This window comes from Cyclopterus lumpus, chromosome 8, assembly GCF_009769545.1.
Source record: "Cyclopterus lumpus isolate fCycLum1 chromosome 8, fCycLum1.pri, whole genome shotgun sequence".
Lineage (NCBI taxonomy): Eukaryota > Metazoa > Chordata > Actinopteri > Perciformes > Cyclopteridae > Cyclopterus > Cyclopterus lumpus.
The window spans coordinates 5,676,126-5,703,809 of record NC_046973.1 but is presented as its reverse complement, the minus strand read 5'-3'; the positions used below and the strand labels follow the sequence as shown (position 1 = coordinate 5,703,809).

General features: G+C 43.4%; 2 protein-coding genes across 2 annotated transcripts; one reads left to right on the top strand and one right to left on the bottom strand.

Moving 5' to 3' along the window:
• The first annotated feature begins 70 nt into the window (after positions 1-70).
• LOC117734674 (dedicator of cytokinesis protein 7-like) lies at positions 71-27,571 on the top strand. Its single transcript, XM_034538908.1, is given in 51 exon segments — positions 71-262; positions 2,315-2,336; positions 2,338-2,403; positions 3,676-3,854; positions 4,068-4,136; positions 4,293-4,419; positions 4,854-5,066; positions 5,986-6,071; positions 6,164-6,230; positions 6,505-6,654; positions 6,851-6,931; positions 7,151-7,307; positions 7,463-7,593; positions 8,432-8,525; positions 8,620-8,782; positions 11,461-11,578; positions 12,149-12,219; positions 12,309-12,447; positions 12,575-12,676; positions 12,778-12,864; positions 13,419-13,650; positions 14,061-14,225; positions 14,381-14,553; positions 15,426-15,527; positions 15,918-16,004; positions 16,460-16,555; positions 17,313-17,453; positions 17,696-17,809; positions 17,927-18,097; positions 18,199-18,338; positions 18,510-18,679; positions 18,815-18,966; positions 19,345-19,527; positions 20,026-20,152; positions 20,239-20,323; positions 20,449-20,545; positions 20,637-20,771; positions 21,220-21,372; positions 21,486-21,644; positions 21,728-21,828; positions 21,918-22,110; positions 22,226-22,369; positions 22,513-22,644; positions 22,742-22,756; positions 23,302-23,427; positions 23,518-23,607; positions 24,284-24,520; positions 24,605-24,748; positions 24,925-25,031; positions 25,130-25,303; positions 26,261-27,571. Coding segments are annotated over 51 exon segments (6,360 nt in total). The 5' UTR covers positions 71-212; the 3' UTR covers positions 26,304-27,571.
• Positions 9,360-10,643, bottom strand: si:dkey-114l24.2 (uncharacterized protein LOC107990273 homolog). The gene is made up of 4 exons (XM_034538490.1): positions 10,419-10,643; positions 9,781-9,924; positions 9,504-9,614; positions 9,360-9,410 (listed from the first exon to the last, which is right to left on the bottom strand). Exons 1-4 carry the CDS (start codon positions 10,641-10,643, stop codon positions 9,360-9,362), a joined length of 531 nt encoding a protein of 176 aa, XP_034394381.1.
• Positions 27,572-27,684: the final 113 nt, after the last annotated feature.

Sequence of the window (27,684 nt, the reverse complement as noted above, 5' to 3'; positions counted from 1 at the left end):
ATGTCATGGCGGGTTTGACGCGGACGGCCGCGGTTCAGCTCCTATCCGCTAGGAGGAACAAGGAGGGATCCGTGCCCAGTCCCAGCGTGGAGAAGGAAGCAGTCTGAGAGAGACCGCATCCCCGCACAAGACCGGGGACTTAGCCAAACGCTCAGGAGGAGCAGAGCTCTTTCAGTTTTACTTTGAAGAGCTTCTTCACATGGGGACCCGACATGACATCTACAGCGAGCGAAAGGAGGGCGTTTGCTCATAAAATCAACCGGTGAGACCGCAACAGAAGTTATTGTTCCTCCAGTTGTGCCGCTCGCTGTGCGTGAGAGTGACCCGCTGGACACACATAGCCACAAGCATGCTAGGATTAGAAAGGTACCGCGGAGCTTAAACCGGGCCAGTAGAACCACAACGGAACCTGCGGTACCTGAACGCAGCTTTTAGTGAAGCAGTGCGCGCGATCGGCAAGTGCTCTCGGACTCTTTGAAGAGTTCAGCCGCCTGTTTTTTCTGTCCGTGTCAACGTAGCATCGTAGGAGCTTTGTCACCAACAATGATTGAGCCACTTAAGGATATAATTGTCGCGCTGAGCGCTAATCCAAATGACCCAGATTCGTCAGTTGGGAGTACCACCGCCAAATGTGTCATAAAGTCACATTAATTGTGATGTTTCGTTCGCGAGTCGTGTGAACGCCTCGCAGTATTATTGTAGCAACCTGTTTCCACATGTTGTAAACTGGTTTTCCCTCTTCATACAAATGTGTAACGTAGGTAGTAGCCTGACACTGCGTGAACTTCAATCTAGTGTGTGTATACTGAATAAATATTGATCAGATTCCAGGAGAAACCTAACAGGCATGTCACATCTGTCAACGGTCTCTTTGACTAGCCTCAACAACACTGGTGTGTATGGAAGTATTTGCACCCAAGGGCTGTAATAGATACACATGTGTATATATTTTTGTATTAATGGTGGGGGGGGGGGGGGGGGGGGGGCGAATCCTCCAAACCTTGATTTCTTTCTCCATGGGTGTGCCCGTTTGTGCACTAAATCCCCCTGTCTCTCAGTTAAAGTCACGCCTTGCAGTATCTGACAGCTTCTCCAGAAAAACAAACGTGATGACAGATTGTTTTGATTATCCTGCAAGTGAATATTGTCTCACCCCAGTGAAAACATTGCTGACATCATGTCAGTTTATATAATATAAACTTTGGGCTCCATCACAAGTTGGTTTTGATTTTGATTAGTGTATTATTACACTATTGGTAACCTGTCAGTTTGTTTATATACCCGCCATTAAAACATCCTATAGAGATATTAGTGTCATCGAACAGTCTCCCTCCGCATTCCCCAAGTCCCGCCCGTCCTCTTCTTAGTGGGACCGGGACCATTGTTTAGTGCCGGATGCAGGAAAGGGAGGAAAGGGGTGTTCTGGTTATTGCCCTTGCGGTCGATAGCTTTCCTTTTTCCTGTTTTAGATTGAAGGCTGCAGAAACTGTTTCCACATCTTTTGTGGATGTAGCAAACACTCAAATTGAAACGTGCAATAAGAAATGCCATGTCGTCATCATCGGTGACTCTTGCTATTCCTCAGGGATGGGAGTAGAGGTCATAGGGCCTCTTTGCTGCCTCACCGTCCGTGTGTACCGACGGCATCGAGTCAGAAACCCGAGCAATGTAATCATGACGACCACGGTTTGGGGAATGTTGGAAGCCTTTGCAGCTGTCTATATGAGCGAAACGGGCATTTTGCGGTTCTAGAGGAGCAGTTGCTCGCTGTATCTGTGACAGGATTGTTTTTCCTGCTTTGTCTTTCTTTAAGCCTCCCATTTGCCGTTAGTCCATGAAGGCCTTGGACAGAGCTCTGGCTCTGTGCCTGCTCCCTGGAGCCAGCTCGCCACCTCCTCTGTGAGATCCGCTTGAGTCTCTATTCAGAACAGCTGCTGGTCTTCAGCCTCGCTACGAGAACCAGAAGCTGAACACTTCTGCTTTGCACTCTGAAACATTTAAATGAGCAGCATACATTTGAAAATAATTGTGTGTATATATGCAGATGTCGCCATTATTGTAATATAAAGAGGCCCGGTTTCTTTAACGGTAGTTTATTTTTTAATTTTTAAGTGGGCCATGCAAACATTTGACATGATCATGAGATTTTGGGATCCACCGAAATCAGTTTCTTCATATTTATTTATCTTGAGGAACGCCACGCATCTTGACCGTTTAAAATGATTTTTACAGACAGTTTTTCATGTCTGTAACTTGTGCCTTTGTTCCCTGTGAGCGAAGCTGACAACACCTTTGACATCCTTCTCTTGTTCAGGACGGTAGCTGCCGAGGTCAGAAAAACAAGTGTCCAGAGACTATGGCTCTCCTCAGCTGACCAAGAAACGAGGAGGCGCACACCAGCCCGTGAGTCACCTTGTGTTTAACCTGCCAGAAAGCAGTAGGTCGAAAGCTCCAGAGGTTTTTTGGGTGTAACTTTGTGAATTTAAGTTTAGATGCAAGAAGTGCAGATGAGTGTACGTTTAATTGGTGTTGACAGCAGGCATGAGGGGAGGAGGTTCTGAAACATGATATACCTGCTCTCTGCTCACCTGTGTTGTTCCAACAGCCGGGCAAGGTTCTGCTTTGATGCTCATGCTCATGAGTAAGTTTTATAAGACGCCGTGTTTTTGGAAAATCCCCTGTTGTCCCACAAGGATGACCGTAGAGCTCTGAAGTAGTCTGGCAGAAATGAAAGAATACTGTCTGGACTCCACTGGGAACCAGAAACAGTCACAGGTTGTTGAATAGAGACTGTTAAACTAAGTGCAGTCTAGATATTCACCATAAGAGAGTTGAGGTGAACATGGGGTTTAGGCTAATATTGCACAGATAATGTGTTAAACTATAATTATTTAACACTAAGTGGTTTTGCATTCATTCTCTTCTGCTAGCAGTCATGTCTGTGTCAGATTTGTCTACCGTAACATAAATCAAGATTTTTAACAAATGAGAACTGAAACTGGAGCGACATTCAAATGCGAGTGTCGGGAGGTGGAGACAGTCTGTAACCATAACTGTTACAAAACCGAATTTAGGAGGTTGCTGGATAATTTACACAATATGTCTATTATCAACTTGAAATCAACATTTTAATTTGAATGCTAATGATGATATATATATATATATATATATATATATATATATATATATATATATATATATAGCAACACCCCTAATTCAAATTCAACATTAAACTTATGGCTAGTTATGTTGCAACTTTGTAAAGGTAGTTTTCAAGCCGTGGGTGGAGATACTCTGTATATACTAATGAGCCAAATCTAAATGGCTTGTTGAATGACATATTTTCTGATCCAAGCAGCTGTCGTCTGTGGGTTGATTAGCACTCCAGATACCCAAATGTATGTTATATAATATGTCCTTTTTAATACAGTTTTTGACACTGTGAGTTTAGTGAGAGACAAACACTTTTCTTAATTACTTGACATTGATCATTCTAATTTCTGTATTTTGTATCATGTATAAATGTGTAATATTCTGTATCTGTCCATCGTCATGGCATCCTGCATCCTTTCCCTGCACCTTGTAAGTCCTTCTGATCCTCCTCATCAGATGAGGATGTGTCACTATGGCCATGTGATAGTTATTGGTACATAATAGTCTAATGTTGATTGACAGTTGCCCCTGACGGAGGTGGTTGAGCCGGTGGATTTTGAGGAGTATGTGAGCAGTCATGCTCCTGGGGTGGAGCCCGGCCCACTCAGGCAGCTAGTGGAGTTCCCCCTGGATGACCTGGAGCTCCTCCCGCTGGACAAAGAGTGCACTACGCTGGAGCCCCCCCTGCCTGAGGAGGAGGAGTGAGTCCAACTGCTAATGGCCAACATAACCTTCACACTGTACCACACGTCCCTCTGTGGTCTTTACACTACCACACACAGAGGATTAATACGACTGTAATGGAGGACAAACATCACTTCAGATGGGAACAAAGCCTTTCTGTCTGCGACGTGGAACGAACATAAATATTAAAAGCTTGCTTTGCTCAATTATTCATGTGTTTCTCTATGTAGCTCCCTGGATCCCAGAGTGAGAGATGCCTTGGCAGTCTACACAGATGACTGGCTCGTCATTCAAAGAAAGTAAGTGGTGTCAGTTGTGGTACCAGCTGAATTAACCTCAAGTAGACGCTTCATCTCTTTTTAATAATGTGCACCACTTTTCCCTGTTCCCTGTTCACGTGATTGACAGTTACATTATTACCGGGCCAACGTTCTTTTTTTTCGGATTTTCTGTAGATATCAGCGCTACAGCACCACACACGCCCCTCACAACTCCGAGCGACAGAGGGAGAGGCAGCGAGGGCTGGTCAAACAGACCTTTGAGCTGGATGAGGCTGCAGCTGCTGATCGCCATGACGACCAGGTAGCTGATGTTCCAAGGACTCAGGGTTCATTAAACTAATCTACTGTACAAACAGTGTGGCCACGAGTGAAAGCTTAGAGGCTTCATCATCATCATCATCATCATCATCATCATATAATACAATACCTGGACAAAGAGATGTGGAGAATAGCCAGCAAGTGAAGCATGTGTCTCATTATGATGAGGAAGTCAGTATGAGTAGTGCTCTGCTCAGCGAGTCGATCATAAGGAGAATGAGTAATGGATAAATGTATATACTCTGCCCATTACGCAGTCTCTATATGAGTCATATTCAATCAGGTAATGGGATCTGTAGCATATTCTCCTTGTGCTTCTATAACATCTGCAGTGAGCACTTAAAGGTGACATTCTCTGGAAGAAAAAAACAACAAAACACATGACCTCATCCTCTGCCTCACTCCTCTGTGCTTCAGGATGATGCAAAGCGGCGGTCCGTCAGCCTCGATGAGACCCCTCGGGGCAGCTGGGCCTCCAGTATCTTTGACCTGAAGAATTCCTCCCCGGACGCTCTCCTGCCATCTGTGCTGGAGCGTGCAGCTGCAGAGGACATGGACCGCCGCAATACCGAGGCACGCCTGCAGGGGCGCCACAGCGACCTGCTGGGCCTGTACCTGCCCCCTGACGAGGTTTGTAGTAACCCATCCTGGAGCTGCCTCTGTTGTGGAACAGGCCTCGTTAAAGGCATAGTTTGAGATTTTTTTTTTAAATGGTGTTTTATGAGGCACTTTATATCTATAGTCCGTGTGTTAGCTGTAGTAGATGACGGTCGACACACCACTAGTTTGGAGGAGCAGCACGGGAACAAAGCAATGTACTGCTGTGGACGGGGGCAAAATGTATTTTAGAAACACTGTATTTCAAATTTTTTTTTTTACTTGCGATCAGACGTCTCTTTCCGACTGGGAACTGAACCTGTTATCCATGCTCTCTTCAAAGCCACCAGACTCCTCATTCTACCTGAGAGAGCACGCCTACCACTACCTTGATCAATTAGTTTTTTTTTTTGTTCCTATGTGACTTTGGTGTTAGTTCTGATTCACCAAAGGGACACACTGACTACAGATAAGTAACTATAATATAATTAAGTAACGTTGATCACTGGTTTATATGAAGTATAATATCAGGCTTAGTCATCTTAGGGGGAAAATGAGCAGTAATGCTCTCCCACAGCACAGGCCACATATGTAATGAGTGAGGTGTGTGTACCCATATCCCATAACAACACAGAGTAATTGTAACTTAGTCTCAGAGATCACTACTTAAAGAACACCTGCTTGGTAGAGGTAGTTTCCATTTGTTCAGCTCAGGGCAACATTATTGAATATTGCCTTAAAGTGAATGTCTACACAATGGTTTGCTTTTCTCGCCTCTATGTTCTCCTTTACTCGCGCCATCCTTCTTCCTCTATAACTGAGTACACACTGTCTGTCTGTCTCTCTCTCTCTCTGCCGCTACGTTGTCATGACATCTGTGTCAATGTTATGCTGTGTGTGTGTGTGTGTGTGTGTGTGTGTGTGTGTGTGTGTGTGTGTGTGTCTTTGTCAGGATGAAGCAGTAGAGAGATGCACTGTCCCTGAAGTGCCCAAGGAACACTGTGGCCAGAGAATCATGGTCAAGTGTCTGTCTCTGAAGTGAGTAACATTTGGAATATAATAACTGACATTTATGTCGTAACGCTGTGATTCATTATGAGAAATAATTCTCTTTTTTTTGTGTGTTTCAGGTTTGAAATAGAAATTGAGCCAATTTTTGGAACACTTGCATTGTATGATGTCAAAGAAAAGAAAAAGGTATTTAGTTTTAGTATTTTGTTCCAGCACATGTTTTTTGTAATTTAATAAAATAAGTATTCTTCCAATGACCGCTTCGTGAAGCCGCTTACGTAATGCTGAGCTCATGCCTAACTAATTGAATTTCCCTCGTCTCAAAAAGGATCTAAGTGGTCTTGCGGTTTAGATCACTGAGTTCAAACTGAATTAAAACCCCTCGAGGTGCATCTCCATGATCATCTTTCCTTCCCCTCCTTCTGCTGTTTCCCGCTTATCTCAATCTTCCCTCCAACAGATCTCTGAGAATTTCTACTTTGACCTGAACTCGGATCAGATGAAAGGGCTTCTTAAACCCCACACACCCCACATGGCCATTTCGACATTGGCACGTTCTGCCATTTTCTCCATCACATACCCTTCTGCTGACATCTTCTTGGTGATTAAGGTACTGTGAGAACCCTTTTACTCAGAAGAATGACAATGTTAATTGAATAAAATTATGTTTGCTCATAAAGAAGTTCACTTGCCCTTTTATATGCCATTTTAAGCTCTACTTAACACATTTAAAAAATAATAATAATTATTAGTATGTAATAAAAGATGTGCTTTAATGTATTGACAATAGTTTCCATGTATTTCAGCTTGAGAAAGTCCTTCAACAAGGAGACATTGGAGAATGCTGTGAACCCTACATGGTCATGAAAGAGTCAGATTCCTCCAAGGTAATGAAGCCAAAACTGTGTTTGACTGTTTCAATGCTCGGGGCCGGCGACCTGCTTGCACCTGGAGCCTTTTTTATTACTCAATTCTGTCTGGGTAGCTGCAATATTTACCATCGTCTGTAGTCCGGGTCAACTCTGATGGCCGCTGCAGATATTTTAAGCCTTTCTTTTATATTTTAATTTCTTCCTCTACCTTGCCCGTTCTTCGTCCTGCCTCAGCACAAGGAGAAGCTGGAGAAGCTGCGTCTGCAGGCGGAGCAGTCATGCAGTCGCCTTGGCCATTTCCGCATGCCTTTTGCCTGGACGGCCATTCACCTTCTCAACATCGTCAGCAGTGTGGGAGGTCTGGATCGGTCGGACCCCGACTCTGACTCTGGTACTGCTGACCTCTAACACCTCTTCAAACGTACACAGTGTCACACGTGCATGTACAGAGAGCATTTCACTGGTTACAGTCACAACATTTCTTTGCAAAAGTAGCAGTGATGCACATGTCTTGCTACTATATGATATGAATTCTCTTCCCGCCAGAGCGAAAAGGTCATGGAACTTGGAATGAGAGGAAGAAGAAGGGCTTCGAGCGGATGAGTGTGGGGGATGAGATGTGTAACTTTGCCACTTTCCGTCCAGCAACATTGACCGTCACCAACTTCTTTAAACAGGTCAGATTTATGACTCATGTGGTGGTTCATGTTGTTGCACTTACTCTGACTGAGATGTGTGACGTAATGTGGACAAATCATTTTACTCATAAAGCTGAGTATTGTCACTCCTAAAGGCAAAAACAACCAAACAGATGGCTAACTAAATATATAGAGAACACAAGTTGTGTTTCCTTTCACATATTTTTGAAGTATGGCCGACTAATAAGAAAAGCTCTATTCAAACAGCAACATTCGATACAACGTTCTCTTATTGCGCTGAAAAGCTCGCTTGAGGTTTGCCTTCATGAAAATAGAGTTGTTGCTCTTCATGGATTATGAAAACGCCTTCGCTGAATAAATTCTGACGTCGCGAATTGTTAACTCTGCTGTTTCTGCTGCCAGTGTCGTCACGGACATTCCCATAACGCACACATACCTGCGTTTGTCTCTGGACAGTCGATACGAGCTGACATAAAAGAACAATTAAAACGTAGCCTAGTGAAACAAATCCTTGAAGACGTCTCGTACATGGGTCAGTCGGCTAAGGCGACTTGCCCTACTTCTTCCACTCTGTATACTGGTGGATTACAGCCATGTGAAGCTTTCATCACAGACTTCGGACCAGACTAAATTGCAACAGAGTTTATCCGCCTTCAAATCCGTTGATGGAATCAAGCCCAATACACGTTTATTTTTCTGCCACATTTCTCAGGTTCACGTAAAATTCGCTTGACCATTGATTGAAAACATAAAAATTTTAGTAAAGCTCTATGTATTTTAAAAGTACCAGCTGTATGACAATGAGACTTTTGTAATACCAAAAACAAGCTGTGCTCTTCCGTTTGTGTCCGTGAAGGAGGGGGACAGACTGAGTGATGAGGACCTCTATAAGTACCTGGCAGATATGCGCAGACCGTCCTCTGTTCTGCGACGCCTGAGGCCTGTCACAGGTGAACGCATGATGCTCACATAGCCAGGGGCATGTATGGGAAACTGTATTCATGTAGACATTTTAATGGATGGTTTGTGATTTTTGTCCCTCAGCCCAGTTAAAGATTGACATCTCTCCAGCCCCGGACTCGCCTCATTACTGTTTGTCACCAGAGCTGCTTCACGTGAAGCCGTACCCTGACCTGCGTGTTCGCCCAACCAAAGACGTGCTGGAGTTCCCGGCTCGCTACGTCTATACGCCACACACCACCTACAGGTGAGTGATCCCATATCACACACACACACGTATTCAATTCACTTTATTTTGAATAGCCCAATATCACAAATTACAAATTTGCCTCAGAGGGCTTTACAATCTGTACACATACGACATCCCTGTCCCAGGACCTCACATCGGAATGTATGGTCACACTGTGTAAATTGACTCATAGAACAAATATATATATATTTCTTGATTGCACATTGATTTGTTGTTCTGCCCTCACTTTAGTCTGCAGTGTTAAGACAATAATGACATGTACAAATACAAAAAACAAGCCATTATCTTTATGTTTCTTTTCTGTTTATGTATTTACATATTGCACATCTTTACAACATTTAATAATTTAACAGATTTATTTAAATGGCTCTCTTGAAAAACAAAGTTTACTTAGTGTAGCAAAGTCAAGACAACTAAAAGACATTAAAAAACACATAAGATAGATGAGAGCCACAACAACAAGGACATAATCATAACACTACTAAAATAACTTTGTAGTAGCTCTTTAGCATTCATCGCAGGGTTGGAAGGGAGTGCAGAGACGTTAGTTGAAGTCTGGATGGACTTGACTCATTCAGAGCTGCGTAGACTCTGAGACCTCAGTGGTGTATGTCATAGCGTCACTCTGGAAGAGAGAAATAAAACGGTAAATTGAATTCCATAAAAAAATAGTGGTTAAAAACTGTACATGATATTCTTTTCTTGATAAGTGTCTTACCATCTTCTTGAGTTCGGAGAGCTTCTTATTCTGAGTCTCAATATTCTCTTTTTGGAACTCTGTGAAATACTGTAAATCTTTCAAGATGTTGGATTGCTCCTCTGCTCGCTCCTAAAAATAGGAATATAGTTAAAGTAACTGTGTCAACAAATCACTGACTGGTGTTCAAACATGTGACGGCACTGTGTGCTTGTGCATGAACCCAAAGCCAATATTGGCCGGCTGGTGTAAGAGTGAGGGTGTTTCAACTGTGCAGGGACCGTCGGCTTTCTGTTACCTGCAGCTCCTTGATGCTCATGTTGGTGTTGAGATACAGCTCCAGCTTCTTCACTTTGGTTTTCAGCTCCGCCTCTTCCTGCTCCATGCGGCCCAGCCTGTCTTTAGCCATCTTGGTCTGAGCCTGTTGCTTGGCCATCTGGGCCTGTCAAAAGAGCATCTGTCCGTATTATCCTCTTCCCCCAACAACCAATCCCACAGCAGCTGGCAGCTGCCGGCCCCACAGTGTGACACGCAGCTTTCTAATGACACCCTCGCTCTCTTATCTCAGATGAAAGAGAAACATGCATCCATATACATCAGGGAACAACATTAACGAATCAAATGATGATTATAGGTCTGACAAAAGAAGAAGAGTGAGACGCCAAAGCAAGAATAGTTACTTTGGGTTTTCGACATATCGGCATATAGTTGGGTTGTTATGTCTCTTCAGCAGTTTTTTCTCTTGAGAGCTGAGAAGCAGAGGTTTAATCAGATTTTACATACTTGGCATACTGCCTCTATCTCTCTCCTGCCGGTTGTCCCTTCTTAGATCTGTTAGTTTGATTGTAAGTCTCAGTGGATATCTCTCTCGTAATAACACAGCTATTGAACAGCGCGAGAGGAATCCGTTGTTTACATACTTGTGTGTTTTCTTACCTGTAGCAACTGCATCACTTCTTGAATTTGCTTCTCCACTTCCGCGGCCCGCTCAGTCTCCCTCCCCAGCTTTTGGAGAGTCCCCTCATGGCTCCTCAAAGTCTGGCTGATTTTGGCGATCTTGGCCTCAATGGTTTCATAAACGTAGTTAATGGATTCGCTTAACTGTATGACCCCAAACATGAGCACGTTGACTTCTTCCTGTGGCGCAGCCCCGTCTTCCATCTTGCCGGTCTTCCTGATGGGACCTGCATGAGCCGCTCTTAAACCCCCGGCCAAACAAAGCAAGCACAGGCCCCAGATCGTCTTCATCATACCAGTTTGATGTAAAATCCCCCCAAAAAATGAGAGAGTGGGGAAACAAATTCTGTATTTGTCTATTGCAGATGTTAGCAGGATGATGAACTAGGAGGGTGGGCTGTGCTTCTTATATTGGATGTGTACATGCAATACCATAGTAAAACATTAGCTCAGCTGTGGTTCCATCACAGGTGTTGTCCGTGAACTTAGTCTCAGTGACCCTGCTTTGAATTTAACTCTTGAGAGACTCATTTAGTCTTTTAGGACACAAACGCATATGAGCTACACAAAAATACATACGACACTCTTGTGTTAAATACAGAAATATAATGTATGAGCGGTATCATCTGTGTATTATTATGTAATGTTATTTCAAAGAGATGTGATTTAGTGGTCCGTTATGGCCTCTCGACACTCAGATAAACTAAGCTGTTGCCTCGAGTGTTTATCTTGGACGGGAGTTGAGGTGACATTCGCCAATCCGAATACTGTGTCACACTCTTCCCACATGCAAACATGACTTTCTTTATCTCTTTTTTCTTCTTCTTAGAAGAAGACTGATATGCTTTTGTAGGCTGTGAGGTTAATTACAATCTGAAAGGGAGAAGGTGTCTCCCTTCCACTAGTATGTTATGATTCTGATTGTCATTTAAGTGCAATTATCCAACACTCTTTGACTCATTAAGGACTAAATTTTTTTTTCTCTCTCTCATTCTCTGCCTTGCATCCTTTTGCCTTTCAGAAACTTGCTCTATGTTTACCCACAAAGTCTGAACTTCAGCAGCCGTCAGGGCTCAGTGAGGAACATCGCTGTGAAGGTTCAGTTCATGGCGGGAGAGGACCCCAGTCAAGCTTTGCCGGTGAGTCGCAGACGAGGATAATAAGTGACTGGATGAAATGAAACTCAAAACACAGCTCGAGGCTGCGAAATAGTATATTACAACTTCTTGGAAGAGTATTTTTTTTTTTTTAGCACAGAGGGAAAGAAACTTCTTCAACAACTTCTCCAAAATAATCCATTTCTCTTCTTTTGTCCACATGCTTAATTTATTCAGAACACACTGCAGTCTTTTACAGTCACCTTCAAGTCTAACGCGACTTTAAAATCTAAGTCTGTTCATTTAAAATTATTTTAACTGCAGATATTATTCAATATGAATGAATCAATCAATAATGATTGCTTACTTCCCTCTACTCAACATTTCTTTATTTTCTATTCCCTTGCTTGGCCGTTACCAAATCATGAAATGATCAGAATGTTTAGTGATTATTAGTAATGCTATAATTTAGGTAATTTTATTTATTAGTTTTTTTAAATTATATATTGTATCATATCTGATAAAAGACAATAATAATTACACTCTGATCACAATCAAAGGTCTTCCTCCTGTACGATATTTAACTATATTAATACTCTGCCGTTTGACCAGGTCATCTTTGGGAAGTCGAGTTGTGCAGAGTTCATGCAGGACGCGTACACTCCCATCATCTACCATGACAAGTACGCCTACCTCCCCCATTGCCCTTCCAATGGAGTCTGTCCAACTCTGTCATCCTTTTAAACATCGTGTTTAACTCTTTACTCAAAAGGTCTCCTGAGTTCTATGAGGAGATGAAAATGAAGATTCCTGCCAATCTGACAGACAACCACCACCTGCTGTTCACCTTCTTCCACATCAGCTGCCAGCCCAAACAGAACACTCCTCTGGAGACCCCTGTGGGCTACACCGTGAGTAGTCATCCTTTAGCTGGCCCACGTCGAATACTTCCACCCACACAGCGACTCGTCTTGTAGCTCCTTCTGTTGTCTTGGCATTGGTGAGCGATCGCGTGTCTCCCTCTCTCTCCGCCTGCAGTGGATCCCTCTGATGCAGCACGGCCGACTGCGCACCGGCTCCTTCAGTCTGCCCGTGTCGGTGGAAAAGCTCCCACCGAGCTACTCTGTCCTCACCCCTGACGTGAGTGCGTCTCAAGGGATTGTGTTGGTATCGGTTTGCCTTCCATTGCCTACTCCTTTTTGAGATGTGTGTTAAATGAGTTGGATGTCACTGTGCGGCAGGTTCAGCTCCCAGGCATGAAGTGGGTGGATAATCACAAAGCGGTGTTCAATGTCGAGGTGACGGCGGCCTCCTCGGTTCATACTCAGGTACACAAATGCAACTTTTATTCTATAGCTTCTGCTTTTGCTTTGAAAACCTTTATTGGAGTTTGTTTTGTGTTATTTGTTTGTGGATTGGTTGTGAACATATTGTCTATTTGTGTTTTTTGAATGTTATGATTTTCATTCTTCTTTATTATTAAGTCAGACTGCATACAGTGGCATGTGTTTTTATGCAATGGTTTTATTATTAATATATATTTTATTTATCTCTAATTTTACTTTTTACTGTTTAACCATGATCACTTTATTCAGTGCTGTAGCTTTATTTATATCTATATATTTATTTAGTTAGGGGGTTTCTTCATCTCCATTTTCGTCTTGTTTTCATATCGTCAATCATTTGTGAAGCATTTTGAATTGCATTTGACTGAAATAAATAACTGAAATTTGACTGTTTGATTGAGCATTCATAGTTTTCCTCAATTCTCAATAAAAATGTTTCATAAAAACTTGTATTGGAAACGTTGTTACGAAGCTGAAATTCTCCCAGGTTATCCAGGTGGAGTGATACTTGATTGTGATTCTGTTGTTGGCTGTAGGACCCCCACCTGGATAAGTTCTTCACTCTAGTGTATGTTCTGGAGGAGTACTCCTTCCCCTTCCGCCTGAAGGACGTCATCATTACCGAGGCGAACATGGAGGGGGAGCTGAAGGCCAGCATGGCTGCAGTGAGGGGGGCTCTGCTGGATACCTGCGTCCGCTTCCTGCACCAGCTGCTCAACAAGCTCATTCAGCTCATCGTCTACCCACCGGTCATTGCGGGCCAAATTGGTGAGTGGGTTCTGAAGGACAGACATTTGGGATGGGAAGTGCACTTCTACAAGCAAAGGATGAAATGCTAATTCATAACGTGATAACATGATGATGATTAATATTACTTTCAACGGAAAAGGACTAGAGCACACTGATTGATTTTCAGCCTGTTGACAGCCGGGTTTTTAAATTAGTAATAATATTCATGATGATTTCAGCAACAGGACTTTTTCCATTTACTTACTTTAGATCCAAATCTTTATTGTTTTCAACTTCAGTGACACACAAGGGATAAGATATGCTAGGTGGCAATATCATACAAATGTATACATTTTTAAACAATAATATGTAATAATATATTTAATTAAAAAAAAGATTCCCAGTCATAGTTTTTTATCTTGCTGCTCTCACTCTCGATGTATCCACAGTGAACCTGGGCCGGGCTGCGTTTGAAGCTATGGCTTTATTGGTCAACCAGATCCACAAGAACCTGGAGGGGAACCAGGACCAACACGGCCGCAACAACCTGCTGGCGTCCTACATCCACTTCTGCTTCCGCGTGCCAACCGCCGAACCTGCAGTACCCCCGACAGGTGAGTCACCAATCTGAAGTGTGCAGTCTGTGTCTGAGAAGTAGAAAGAGGGAGATTTTCTCCGGACCACCGGCATTCATTCGATTGGGCACCTGGATGTTTACTTGCTGTTATTTCACCATGTGACGTTCCCGTTTGTCCGTTTTCATGACAAGCCGGCACGCAGTCCTACGAGATGCCGATGCAATACGCCACTTTATCGAGAACGACAGTCCGGCCGAGCAGCCTCCACCTGTCCCGCTCCAAGAGCATCAGCAACTCCAACCCGGACTTAGCCACCACCCCAGTGTCTCCTGATGAAGAGGTGCAGAGGATCATAGCGGGCAAGGTGAGCTGCAGCTGTCTTTCAAAATGTGTTGCTCTCATAAAAACTATACAACTATTGCAGTAATTAATGTGTGTGGAAGTCTGAATTATGTTAATTAAAGATGCAAGTTTGTTTAATCTGAAGAATCATTTTATTCAAATTGAGGATTCTGTTTTATACTTTTTTAAGGGTAATCCTCAATAGAAATGTTAAATGTAAAAAAAAAAAAAAGAAGAAAGAAGACATTTGGTACAGCCAAATGAAAGTCATGAAAGCAATTACATTGTTAATATTCAGTTTTACTGTTCTTAAAATGATGCATTTCTTGGCCGCTGTCTTGTTTTGTGAGAAATCTATAAAGCATATGGTCTGACAAGTTCCCTCATAGGAGTTTGTTGTTTAATGTGCAGATTAATGTCACTGGCAAATCGTCTAATTTTATTTTGTCCAGCATTACTGTTCAATTTTAAATAATGAGTCTTGTTATACTCCATTTATAATCCTGCTAGATTAATCAAGTCTTTGTTTTTTATGGTTCCACTTGTGACATATTCCCACTTTGTTTTATTCTGTTATTGCTTTTGTGTTTGGCTCTTCACAGCAGATTCAATAAGCTCAGGTTGACCAATAACTTTGGGCCAACGGTTAATGATGCTGCTGTCAAAGATTCAATTATGCTTTGTGCCTCTGTACCTTGTGTTTCCTTCAGTTTCTTTGTTCTCCCCTGACTCAAGCTTCACTTGTATACACTCCCTTACTTTTGTTTCTCCCCAGTTTTATCCCTTAAAATTGTCTTGTGTGGTAATTGCCTCCCCTTTACTCACTGTGCCCTCGCCTCTTGCCGCACTGTGTGTTTGTGTGTTTTTGTGTGCGTCTCTGGTGGCTTACGGCAGGGTATTGACCGCTCCCACTCCTGGGTAAACTCTGCTTATGCCCCCGGGGGCTCCAGATCTGTGCTACGCCGAAACCCCAACTCCAGCTGTGAGCTCAAGCAGGTGCCAAATCCCTCCTCCTCCTCCTCCTCCTCACCTTCACTACCTCACCACCTCCATCCTCCACCGTCTCTGATCAACTCTCGTGGGTCTTTTCCTCCCTCAGTTCTCAAAGGTTCTGTCCGTTTCCGTCTGCCTCTCACTCTGCCAGCCATGTCCTGCCCGTCACACCTTTTTGCAACTTGTCCGTCCGTTTCATAATTCATCCTCTCACCGCCGACTAACCGACCACATCTGCTGTGTTTGAGAGACATAATCTCTGCCTGGGAGCTCATCAGATTTCATACCAGAGTTCATAGAGGGTTCTCTGGCCAACCATCCATTTCCCATTCATCCCTTTTTCACATCACTTTGTCCTCATCTCTGTTCACCTCACCGCCAACTCTGTGTCAGGCAAACGACCGCAGCTGCAATCGCATGTCTGCCTATCTGGACAGCGTGGCCTTGTTTTCAGTTCCCACAAGGCAGATTACCAAGAAGGTAAAACTGTAAAAGTGTCGCTCTCCACAACAACTTCACAACACATTTTGACCTCCTAACGTTCATCAACTTTCCGTGTCATGAACACTAATCACCATGGCATTTCATCAGTCGTGTCTTTCTGTCAGCTGGTTGTTGATACACTGATTTAATATTCTTTTGTCTGAAAATGTCAGGCCTGAACCTCAGGCAGATTTACTGATGAATGATTATTACTATTGCTATGAATAATTTTAATAAAACCTTTTTTATTTATTTATTTTAACCTGCATTAGAAACTGAATAACTATCAAACAGTTTCACTGTTATCTTTTTACAAATCACAGCAACCGTTCACATCTTTCATCTCGTAATAACAAACAAAAACACACCAGTTTAATCTTAATAGTTCATCTGTTTTCTGAAATGGTTCGCTCATGTAAACTAAGATTAGCTCTGTGTTGGTTCACGTGAAGCTGCTCCACGAGGAGCTGGCGTTGCAGTGGGTGGTCAGCACCACCGCGGTGAGGGAGGCGGCGCTGCAGCAGGCCTGGTTTTTCTTCCAGATTATGGTGAGCATGTCTGTGTACATTTATGTTCATGTTGCAACACTTTATTACCGTTTTGAAGTGGGGTTGTATCAGGTACTTAATCCAGAGTCAGTGTTTTTGCTACAGTAGATGGCGGTTGGCACGCCCCCAGTATGGAGAAAAAGTAATATACTGCTAACATATTTTTGACACTTAAAAAAATCTATTTAATTTTGAGTTATATTTAGAAGATTTTCACTGCTTCACCTTCAGACAGCCCTTTCTTTTGTAAAGAAACTAATTGCCCGGAGTTGCTGGTGTACCGTTGCTTGGATTGGTTAGTTGGTTTTTGTGTTACTGTGTAACTGGAGAATTCCAACAAATCTTATAAAACACCAAAGTTACACAATGGCACAAACAAAGTAACCAATCGAGACAGCGGTAGACCTGCGAGTCCGGTGGAAAGTGGCTGTCTGACGTCAAGGTAAATGAAAATATTACACTTAAACTGGTATTGATTCTTTTTTAGGTCTGTTTTTGCTGCCGCTCTCGTCCACAGTATTGCATTCCTTTGCTCCCGTTCGGGTACTCCTGTCGGTTTCTCAAAACTAGGGGCGTGCCCGCCGCTATCTACTGTAGCTAATACACTAAGTACCTCATACAAAGCCACTTAAAAACATCCAAACTATCCCTTTTCAGAGAAAAACAAGCCTCAAAGCACACATACTATGAGACCATTATTAAAGCTGGATAGGTAATATTTTCATAAAGTGAACTTCTTATTTACTCTGTCCTCTAGACAAAGAGCATGACCCATCACTTATTCCTGACCTCCAAATTGGATGTTGCCAGGCGCCAGCGTTTCCCAGACCGCTTTGTGGACGACATCGCTGCACTTGTGTGCGCCATCAGTGCCGACATCGCCAATCGATACCACAAGGTAAGAAGCCCACAATCCACACGACAATGTCTGAAAGTCCATTTGTTTTAAACAAACTTAAGTATTGAGTAATAAAAGATGGCCACAGGCTGTTTTTTTTTTTTTAAAGTGTTTGTCCAAAAGAAAGTTTGATCCGTTACTGGTATCTTTAATTTGAATAACCCAATATGTCTGTTTGTCTTCTGATATCTTCTCTTTCATGTAATCATATGTTGCTCTTTCCTGTCTCTTCTTTCTCTCAGGATGTGGAGCTTGTGGAGAGGCTGAATAGCAGTCTGGCCTTCTTCCTGAATGACCTGCTGTCTCTCATGGACCGGGGCTTTGTGTTCAACCTCATCCGCTCCTACTACAAACAGGTGGCTTTTACTTCCCTCCCCGTTTGCCTTTCGTACCAAACACTTTAAATCCCAACGCTCCCACACACACACATTTTAAAACGGCTTTTACTGACTCAAACACACTGTTTTGAACAGATTGCCAACAAGCTTCACACGGCGCAGAGCCCCAGCTCCCTGAATGCCCTGAGGGTGGACTTCACTCGTATCGTCTGCAGCCACGAGCACTACGTCGTCCTCAACCTGCCGTGCTCCACTCTCAGCCCTCCAGCCTCCCCCTCCCCCTCCACCTCCTCCACCACCTCACAGGTACTGGAGGAAGCATATCACTGATTTAAAAGGCTGATGTTTTGATATCATATTCTTCTACTTCATCTTCTACCTTCTATCGATTTTTTTTGCATTAACAGAGTTCAGCGTTTTCCAGTATGGTGCAAGACCAGGGTGTGGCCACCATGTTTGAGCTGTCCGTCCCTTTCCGCCAGCAGCACTTCCTGTCTGGACTGCTGCTTACTGAGCTCTCTCTCATCCTTGATCCTGATGGAGAAGGGTAGGTTTTACTTTTTCCACGTATAAGAGTCAGGAGTGTCGTTCGGTTTCCCCATAGGCATCTTCAGAGGTTGAACTTTAATATGAAATACAATATAGCACCATTTTAAGTACATGTGTGCAGTGAGAAACACACCAAAAGTGCTGATACACTTTAATTTTGGACCCACAGGGTTTTCTTCCTTCATAAAAAGGCCATCAGTGCTGTTCACTCCCTGCTGTGCAGCCATGACGCAGACCCTCGTTACACCGACCCTCAGGTCAGAGCCCACATCGCTCAGCTCTACCTACCGCTCATCCCCATCGTCATGGAGACGTTGCATCAGCTCCACGACTTCTCCGGTCAGCACAACATATATGCAACCCACTGCAATTTTTTTTTTTTATGGCTATCCACCTCCTCCGCACATCTATTTCATTTACACAATGGTTTTATTTCCAGTATTATTGGAGAGCTCTCTTCTTATTTCTTTCTAGACTCCTCGCCTGCTTGGTGCCGCCATGCCTCAGCCCACGTCGACGATACTGACCCAGACAGTGGCAACACGATCAGTCAGTCTGTTGCCATGGCGATTGCCGGCTCCCCTTTGCCGCATGTCAAAGCCAACCCGTTTGCGCTGCCCACAGTGGTGAGTGATAGCGGCAGGGGTCAGGCTGTTCCCCCGGGCCCTACAGACTAACAGGTCACAGATCAGCCTCTGTGTGGGAGGCGTTCACTCTCTGGCCTCTCTGCAGCTCCACACAGACACTCACTCAGAAATCATTTGCATTCCTCCCTTGTTGCTGTTCTTTTCTGAAGTACAGCTGCTCCTCTTAGCCTTTAGGTGTCTATCTGTCCTTCTCCTTTATATATCTATATAATATATACTGTGTGTGTGTGTATGTATGTATGTATGTATATATATATATATATATATATATATATATATATATCTATCTGTAATCAGCCATTTTGTACGCATCTGATTAAAAGACTGGCACCGGATTTGTGTGTTTGTCTTCACCAGGTCGGGCGCCAGTCCAGCTCTCTGTCCGCCGAGTGCAGCAGGACTCTGCTGGTGAGTTTCCTGTGGGTTCTGAAGAATGCCGATGCTGCTCTCCTGGAGCGCTGGGTGTCCGATTTATCCGTTCTGCAAATCAACCGCCTGCTGGACCTGCTGCATCTCTGTGTCTCCTGCTTTGAATACAAGGTACAACAAACCACTGCCACACCCATCGGAGTCAACACCAAAGTACAGATGTCTAATTTGAACATGCCAGAGCTACACCAGTCTTGAGTTACCAGTACTGCAGTGTGATGTAGTTTTGTTTTAACGCATTCCTCACGAACACTTTCAGTCCTTCATCTTCACTTTGAGGAGTAGATATATCCATGTGTACCTTTCCACATAAGGTATACAGGTGTAACACATCTGCACACATGGACAGCTGTATTCACCTGCATTCCCAAATGTACGCAGCCTACATACCTGTGTACTTCTACTTCTACTTCTATTTGTGTGTTTAACTTTCTCACATATGCCCATGCTCTGTAGTTTCTTTGTAGGTTGTAACTGTTGTACATATACAGGTAGCTCCTTCTCATTTTTAGTTTTTGATGAAATTGAAATTTGTTGTTTAAAATTAGTTTTCCCCTGATGTCTTTTAGTTTCTTGTCCCTGTCCTGTGATGATTGTTGGTTGTCGTAGGGGAGAAAGGCTCTGGAGAGGATCAACAGCCTGACGTTTAAAAAGTCTCAGGACATGAAGGCCCGACTGGAGGAGGCCATACTGGGCACCATTGGGGCTCGTCAGGAGATGGTCCGCCGCTGCAGAGGTAAGTAGCATGAGGGCAGCCAGTAATGTGTGTGAGGTGTTCATAAGTTTGTGTTCATGGAAATTGTGATTTCTTTACTCAACCAGAAAGGAGTCCTTACGGCAGCCAGGAGAATGTCAGGTGGAGGAAGAATGTCACTCACTGGAGACAAAATACAGACCGAGTCGACAAGTATGTTTACATTAATGAAAATACTGGATTACAATCAAATTATACACATGGTATAATAGGCTGTCTATTCATCTAAATAGTGCTTGAATGTGATACTGATAGATGTGAAAAAACAACTCTTGCAGGACTAAAGCTGAGGTGGAGCAGGAGTCTGTGGTTGATGGAAACTTAGCCACTGAGGCCTCTCTGATCGTACTGGACACACTGGAAATTGTAGTCAAGGTAAAGCAATCATCATCATCATCACACACACACAGTGCTTTTCCTTTTATGTAGGCGCACCTTGCTCTAACTCACTGTGTGTCTCTGTCAGACTGTGGTGGCATCAGAGCTAAAGGAAAGTGTTCTGGGAGGAGTGTTGAGAGTTCTCCTCCACAGCATGGCAGGCAACCAGAGCGCCCTCTTCCTGCAGCACTGCTTCACTACACAGCGTGCTCTGGTCTTCAAGGTACACAAGTGAAACATCTCTATTATAATATTGTCATAGTCACTCAGTGTAATTTCTCTTCTGAGTTGTACTCGCTGTCTCACACCTACTGATTCATTGAAATGCTTTTTAAGGGAAACAAAACTATATCAAAACAAATCTCACACCAAGTGTCATTTATCCCGTCATATGCATCTCAAACACATCTTTGATAAAACCTTCCTATTTAAAACACTTCAGACGAGTAGCGCGCATCCATGAGACTTTAAGTAGGAAGGTTTTAGGAAAGATTCATGTGTTTGTGAAGAAGAACTCAAGATAACATAGTAACTGGTCATTTTGTGGTCGTAGTTAATATTGACTTTCACCAGTATACAAATAACTTTAACTTTAAAGAAATGAATAGTAAATCATACTTAATATATTTGTGTCAGTAGTATGCAAAGTGAGTGTCTGTTTGTGTCTGTAGTTCCCAGAGATGCTGTTTGAAGAGGACACAGAGCTTTGTGCGGACCTGTGCCTGCGTCTCCTGCGTCACTGCAGCAGCAGTGTCGGCTCGGTCAGAAGTCACGCCTCCGCCTCCCTTTACCTGCTCATGAGGCAGAACTTTGAGATAGGAAACGTAAGGCTGGATTCTGCCTTTGCACTGTAGATTTGTTTTTTTAATGCTCTTTACTTTCCCTTTTTAATAATATTGTTAGTCACAATCTGTCGTTATTTTTATCCCCGGACCAGAACTTTGCTCGAGTGAAGATGCAGGTCACAATGTCCCTGTCGTCACTGGTGGGAACGTCGCAAAACTTCAATGAGGAGCATCTCCGTCGCTCGCTCAAGACGATCCTGACGTACGCTGAAGAGGACCTGGAGCTGCGTGACACGCCCTTCCCAGAGCAGGTATGTAAGTCTCCTCCTGGAGCTGCTCGAGTGGATAAGACGTATACACTAATGTGTGCTGCGTTGCTCTTTTGTAACTGCAGGTCCAGGATCTGGTGTTCAACCTGCACATGATTCTCACTGACACTGTTAAGATGAAAGAGCATCAGCAGGATCCAGAGATGCTCATTGACCTGATGTACAGGTACTGTGACGCACATTGACGCGGCCTTGTTTACAACAAGAAAGTGTCACAAATATAATCTGATATTTCATTGATTTTATTTTTTTCAGGATTGCAAAGGGCTACCAGAACTCCCCGGACCTGCGCCTGACGTGGCTCCAGAATATGGCAGGAAAACACTCGGCGAGAGGGAACCATGCTGAAGCCGCCCACTGTCTGGTCCACAGCGCAGCGCTGGTGGCAGAATACCTCAACATGCTGGAGGATTGCCGCTACCTGCCGATTGGTTGTGTGACATTTCAGGTCAGTGCATGCTGTTTAATATGGTGACGGCTGTACGGAAGAATGTAGACCACTAAGACTAAAACCTGTGATTGTAAAACGATTCACGTGTTTAATAAAAATGTTTTTCCCTCAGAATATTTCCTCCAACGTTTTGGAAGAGTCAGCCGTATCCGATGACGTCCTGTCTCCAGAGGAGGAAGGGATTTGTGCCGGGAAGTACTTTAGCGAGTCCGGTCTGGTGGGCCTCCTGGAGCAAGCAGCTGCCTCTTTTAACATGGTACGACTCATATTCTCCAACCACATGGCGGCCGATTGAATGTTAGCGCAGCTCGAGGTTACAGAATTAACATGGCTGAAGGAGTGTCGGGTGATCGGGGGTGGCATGTGTAAAACTGGCTTTCTGTTGTGCTCTAACCCCAGGCCGCCATGTACGAGGCCATAAATGAAGTGTACAAGATTCTTCTGCCCGTCCATGAAGCCAACAGAGACTTCAAAAAGCTGGCCACTGTCCACGGGAAGCTGCAGGACGCCTTCAACAAAGTCTACAACCAAGTGAGTTGACAGTTTGTCCCTGCAATCACCAGCAAATCAACTTCATCCTGTATTCCTCCTAATGTCATCTCTTTTTTTTTTCTCTCAACTTTTCCAGAGTTCAGGATGGGAGGTAACACGTACATTTCTTTATATTGAGTATATTACATTTACTGTAAAACTACTTTAGCAGTTCTTTTTCATTTGTATTGACGATGTTTTCTTTCTTCCTCTTCTCTCCTCCTGCTTGAACATGTTACTGGTGAGTGACACCCAACTTGCTTTCACACTTTGACAAAGTCGAGTCGCTGTTGCAAAACAGTTTCCATCCCTTTTTTTCCACCTTCCTTCTGTGGTGAAACTACATTTCACATTTCTCTTCTATTACTCGATATGACGTCATCTTAAAATAGTAACAAGAGAGCTTTTTGTACCTCCTATAAAAAAAGATTGACTTGAAAAACATGAAACACAGTGTAAAACATATGAGTGAATTGATAGATATAAAGACAATTTCTATGTAATAAAACGACAAGTCTCTCCTTTAACCTAGACATTATTGTAGGCTGCTAAGAAGATCAAATATGGACTGTGTCAAATAAAGTCAGCTAATATTAATTCACTCTACCTGTGCACTCTTAAACCGTCTACATTTTGTGTCCCGTTTTCAGTGCTTAGAGAATGTTTGGGACCTACTTCCGCGTGGGTTTCTATGGCTGCCGGTTTGGAGACCTGGATGAACAAGAGTTTGTCTACAAGGAGCCATCAATCACCAAACTAGCTGAGATCTCCCACAGACTCGAGGCATGTTTACTACGCAGGATGATAATAAAGGTGTCGTTAGGGATTTTCGTGGATCACATTTCTAAAGATGACAATCTCTTCATTGCACAGGAGTTCTACTCCGAGAGGTTTGGGGACGACATGGTGGAAATTATCAAGGACTCCAACCCAGTCGATAAAAACAAAATGGATCCCAACAAGGTAACGTGTGTGTGTGTATATGTGTGTGTGTGTGTGTGTATATATATATAGTACAAATACAGTAATCAATATAGATTTGCAAAATGTATAAGGCTTTGTTCACATTTCAAGCAAATGTGACCCAAATATATTTTTTTGATGAGACGTGTACACACATACATAATTTTTCTTAGTCAGATCTGGGTTAAAATGTGGTGTTAAATCCCATACATGACAACAGTCATATTGTTTACCGGTTGGCTTGTTTGCGTTAGATTTAACAATATGTTCGTTTTCCTCCAAAAGCAGGAAGCAGTTGAAGACTTTATTTGCCTCTTCATCATTCATATCAAATGTAAATTTACTTATCAAACCGACTTTTTACAATTCACTTGGTTCTTCTGATGCATTTGTCATGTTTCATAAATCAGGACTCTGATTTAATGAAAACACACGTTATTAACATTGCGTGGAAGTGCTGAGTGGTGGTATTTCAGGACAGTCCTCTTATTGTCACACATCTTACTTAGTTTATTAAACTTAGTTGACAGAAGAGCCGTTTCAGGGCCCAGATCTGTTGGCACCGATGCCAGCTATGCGTCCCTTCAAATGTGAATTTGAACAGTTTTGGCAGAAAGATTGGATCTGGTTGAAAATGCAACTCAAGTGTACTGATGACAGGTTGTGCTTGTGTCAGGCCTACCTCCAGATCACCTACGTCGAACCATTCTTCGACACATACGAGCTGAAGGAAAGAATCACCTACTTTGACAAGAACTACAACCTGCGCACGTTCATGTACTGCACTCCCTTCACTCTGGACGGCAGAGCCCACGGCGACCTGAACGAGCAGTACAAGCGCAAAAGCATCCTCACGACTTCTCACGCTTTCCCTTACATCAAGACGCGCATCAACGTCATCCACAAGGAAGAGGTGGGTTTCTGCCCTGGGGGGATATTTGGGTCTGTTTTTTTAAGAAAGGAAGTCAAACGTTTCTTCTTTCTTTGGTTCTCCAAGATCATTCTTGTCCCCATGGAGGTGGCCATAGAGGATATGCAGAAGAAGACTCAGGAGCTCGCCTTCGCGACAAACCAAGAACCTTCAGACGCCAAGATGCTGCAGATGGTGCTGCAGGGCTCTGTGGGCACCACAGTCAACCAGGTTCCTGTTTTTAGATACTTGCAACCGCTGATGTACAACCATAACGCATTTTAAAAAGTCCAGATCCCACATCCTCCTTGATTATTAATTCCATTCAAATTGGATTCAAAGTCTGGGTCAGACGAGCAGTGACAGGCATTCCTCAGCAGATGCGTAACAGTTTCTCCCCCGCACAGGGCCCCCTCGAGGTGGCGCAGGTCTTTCTCTCCGACATTCCTGATGATCCAAAGCTGTTTCGCCATCACAACAAACTGCGCCTCTGCTTTAAAGACTTCACTAAGAGGTGATGACACGTCCCACATCCCACTGGCAGACTGCTGTGTAACCAATAAATACAAAACCTCAACTCCCGCCGTCTTCTCTGCTCTTTTTTTCATGCAGGTGTGAGGATGCCCTGAGGAAGAATAAATCCCTGATTGGACCAGATCAGAAGGAGTACCACAGAGAGTTGGAGAGGAACTACAATAAACTGAAAGAAGCTCTGGGTCCTCTCATCAACCGCAAGATCCCCCAGCTCTACCGAACCCTGCCAGCCCAGGCTACGCAAACACAACGGTAACTTGAGACAATAACACACACGCCTGCGCACAGAAACACACACAATGAGCTCATGCTATTTCTCCAACAAGAGCAACTTGAAACCAAACTTTATCGTACTCCAGTTCACAGGCTCATGGGGACTTGAAAACAGTCACATTTCTCAATGATTTTACATATATTTGTGTAGAGAAGTTGGTGCAGCTCTTGAAGTATTAAAGCCTGCTCGGCTATGGAAACTATCAGCATATGTTTTTAGTTTTCATCTGCTTTTGGCATCAGCTCTGTTTCATAATGAAAGACAGAGCTACAGTCAACAGCACCTGCCAGAGTGATCCTTTTAATAATGACGAATAATCACTTAAAGGTGCAAATTCAGAGCATATCTATTGCTTCCACATGGCTCTTAACATGGCTACAGCTGAACAGGCAGCTCACAGCTAAAGATGTTAACAGCTAATGATGGCAACAGTGCTGAAGGTGCAAACAGTGCTGACAGTCTAATCGACGAATCAGTGCTGTGCATAGCGGTGGCCGTGAGCTAACCACTGTGGCACACACACTGGGACTCATATCCACAGTATGCACACACGGCCCGACCGGCTACATAAACGAAGCACAAAGAAGCTCGGATTACAACACACACAGAGGGAGAGCGTCGTCCCTTTCCTGCTCAGGTAGATAGATGTTACGTGGAGGCATACACTAATGAGGTGGTTTACCTCATTCTTATTCATTGAAAGTACATACTCAATTAAAGTCACACAGGCATTTAGTGGGGCACCACAAAAAGACAATGTTCACAGCTTTCACTCCCTTTTAAAAATAAACAATAATTCAAGATATCACAGAACTCATTATTCCATTAGACTTACACTAATTATTAGACCTCAATGCTGCAAGTTTTCTGCACAATAAACCAAAACACTTCAAGTAAAACCCTCTGTATTGTCTTGCTTTGCTTTTCTCTCGCAGGAACTCCTTTAGTAGGTCCAGTCTCCGCAGAGTCGACTGTTGAAGCGCAGCCAACTGGATAACGACACAGAAAAACAAGCTTTAGAAATTAGCCGCATCTCATCCCGTCTGGTCCCCCCCCCCCCCCCACACCCCATTGATTGCTCAGCAACTGTCACAAGCACACACGCACCGTCCTCTTCCTCTAGCTCGTTATTTTACCCAGACAACCCACCAATACTGCCACCACACACACACACACACACACACACACACACTTGTCACCTCTCTCCCCCATCACCACCACTGTCACACCTCTGTAGGAGAAAACCTTGGCTGTTTAGACTGGAAGGTTATCTGCACTGTAAACACCGACATTCGGAGCGAGGCTCTGACATGTCAGCGTTTTATACCAATCTTTAAAAAGTGGTCTCCTTACAGTAATCTCTCTGAGCTTGATCAGGTTTAAACTTTTTGCAGGACCAGAGCCGCCAAACACATTTTGTATCCAAATTGTTTGGTTGGGAGAGGTTGTGCGTGAGCAAGCTTATCTGTTTTTGGTAATCTTTTTTTCTTCTAGTGTTTGCTTTTGAAGAGGCTGTAGTTTGTCTGTTTTGGGTCTAGGCATTATTTAATTTTTTTTCTCAACTATGCTTGGAAGTAGTCACTGCCAGACTTGGTTATTAAATAGTCCCAGGGAGTTTTCTTTTGTTATCAACAGACCAAATAACTAGCATTCCTTCTTCCTCAAGTTGTCTCGTTTATATCTGCCCATCTCTCGTTATAAGAATTCATTAAGGAGCGGAGGTGGGATCATTCTCCAGTCCAGCAGGAACGAACTGTGGGAGCGGTTCTGGAAGGAAAAAGGATTATTGTAGTGGGGGGAAAAGGCAGGACGGGATGTTGAACTGTTTTTAAACTGTGAAATTCTCTTGCAAAGCGCTGCAGTCACGTCATGTTTATCAGCACTGCCTTCGTCCATCCCCACCACCCTGCAGTACAGTCTGATAACTTAATTCATGTTTGCATTATGTGTGCTATAAGTCCTCTTTTGACTGGATTTGAACTGCTGTCACTCCAAATGTGTTGTATGTGTCCAATGCTCGGGTTGTGGCAGATTTAGTATATTCTTTGTAGCTAATTCTAACTACTGTATCTATTATATTGCACTATTGTAAACAAACTGCAGCACATTAACACTGTAACTACTACAAAAAAACCATGCTTTTGTTATTTTACAAGGCTGGAAACTGTTTTCTTTTTTACCAACTAGATAAAACATTTTTATTTATTGTCTTTTTTACTGCCTTCTATTAAATTTCTCTTCATACACCTCTGGTCAGCTTTTATTTGTTTGGGCCTACTGAGCCGAATAATAGATTTATCTCAGTATTATACATTTATCAAAGAGTTTTGTGGTGACAATAACTGAAAATATGTAATAT

What these genes read in the sequence shown, in the direction of transcription:
- si:dkey-114l24.2 (XM_034538490.1), bottom strand. Translation starts at nt 10,643, where the DNA reads ATGGAAGACGGGGCTGCGCCACAGGAAGAAGTCAACGTGCTCATGTTT. An exon ending in AAGTGATGCAGTTGCTACAG is followed by an intron (nt 9,925 to 10,418) that starts GTAAGAAAACAC and finishes CTCTTTTGACAG; the next exon opens with GCCCAGATGGCCAAGCAACA. An exon ending in TCTCCGAACTCAAGAAGATG is followed by an intron (nt 9,411 to 9,503) that starts GTAAGACACTTA and finishes TCTCTCTTCCAG; the next exon opens with AGTGACGCTATGACATACAC.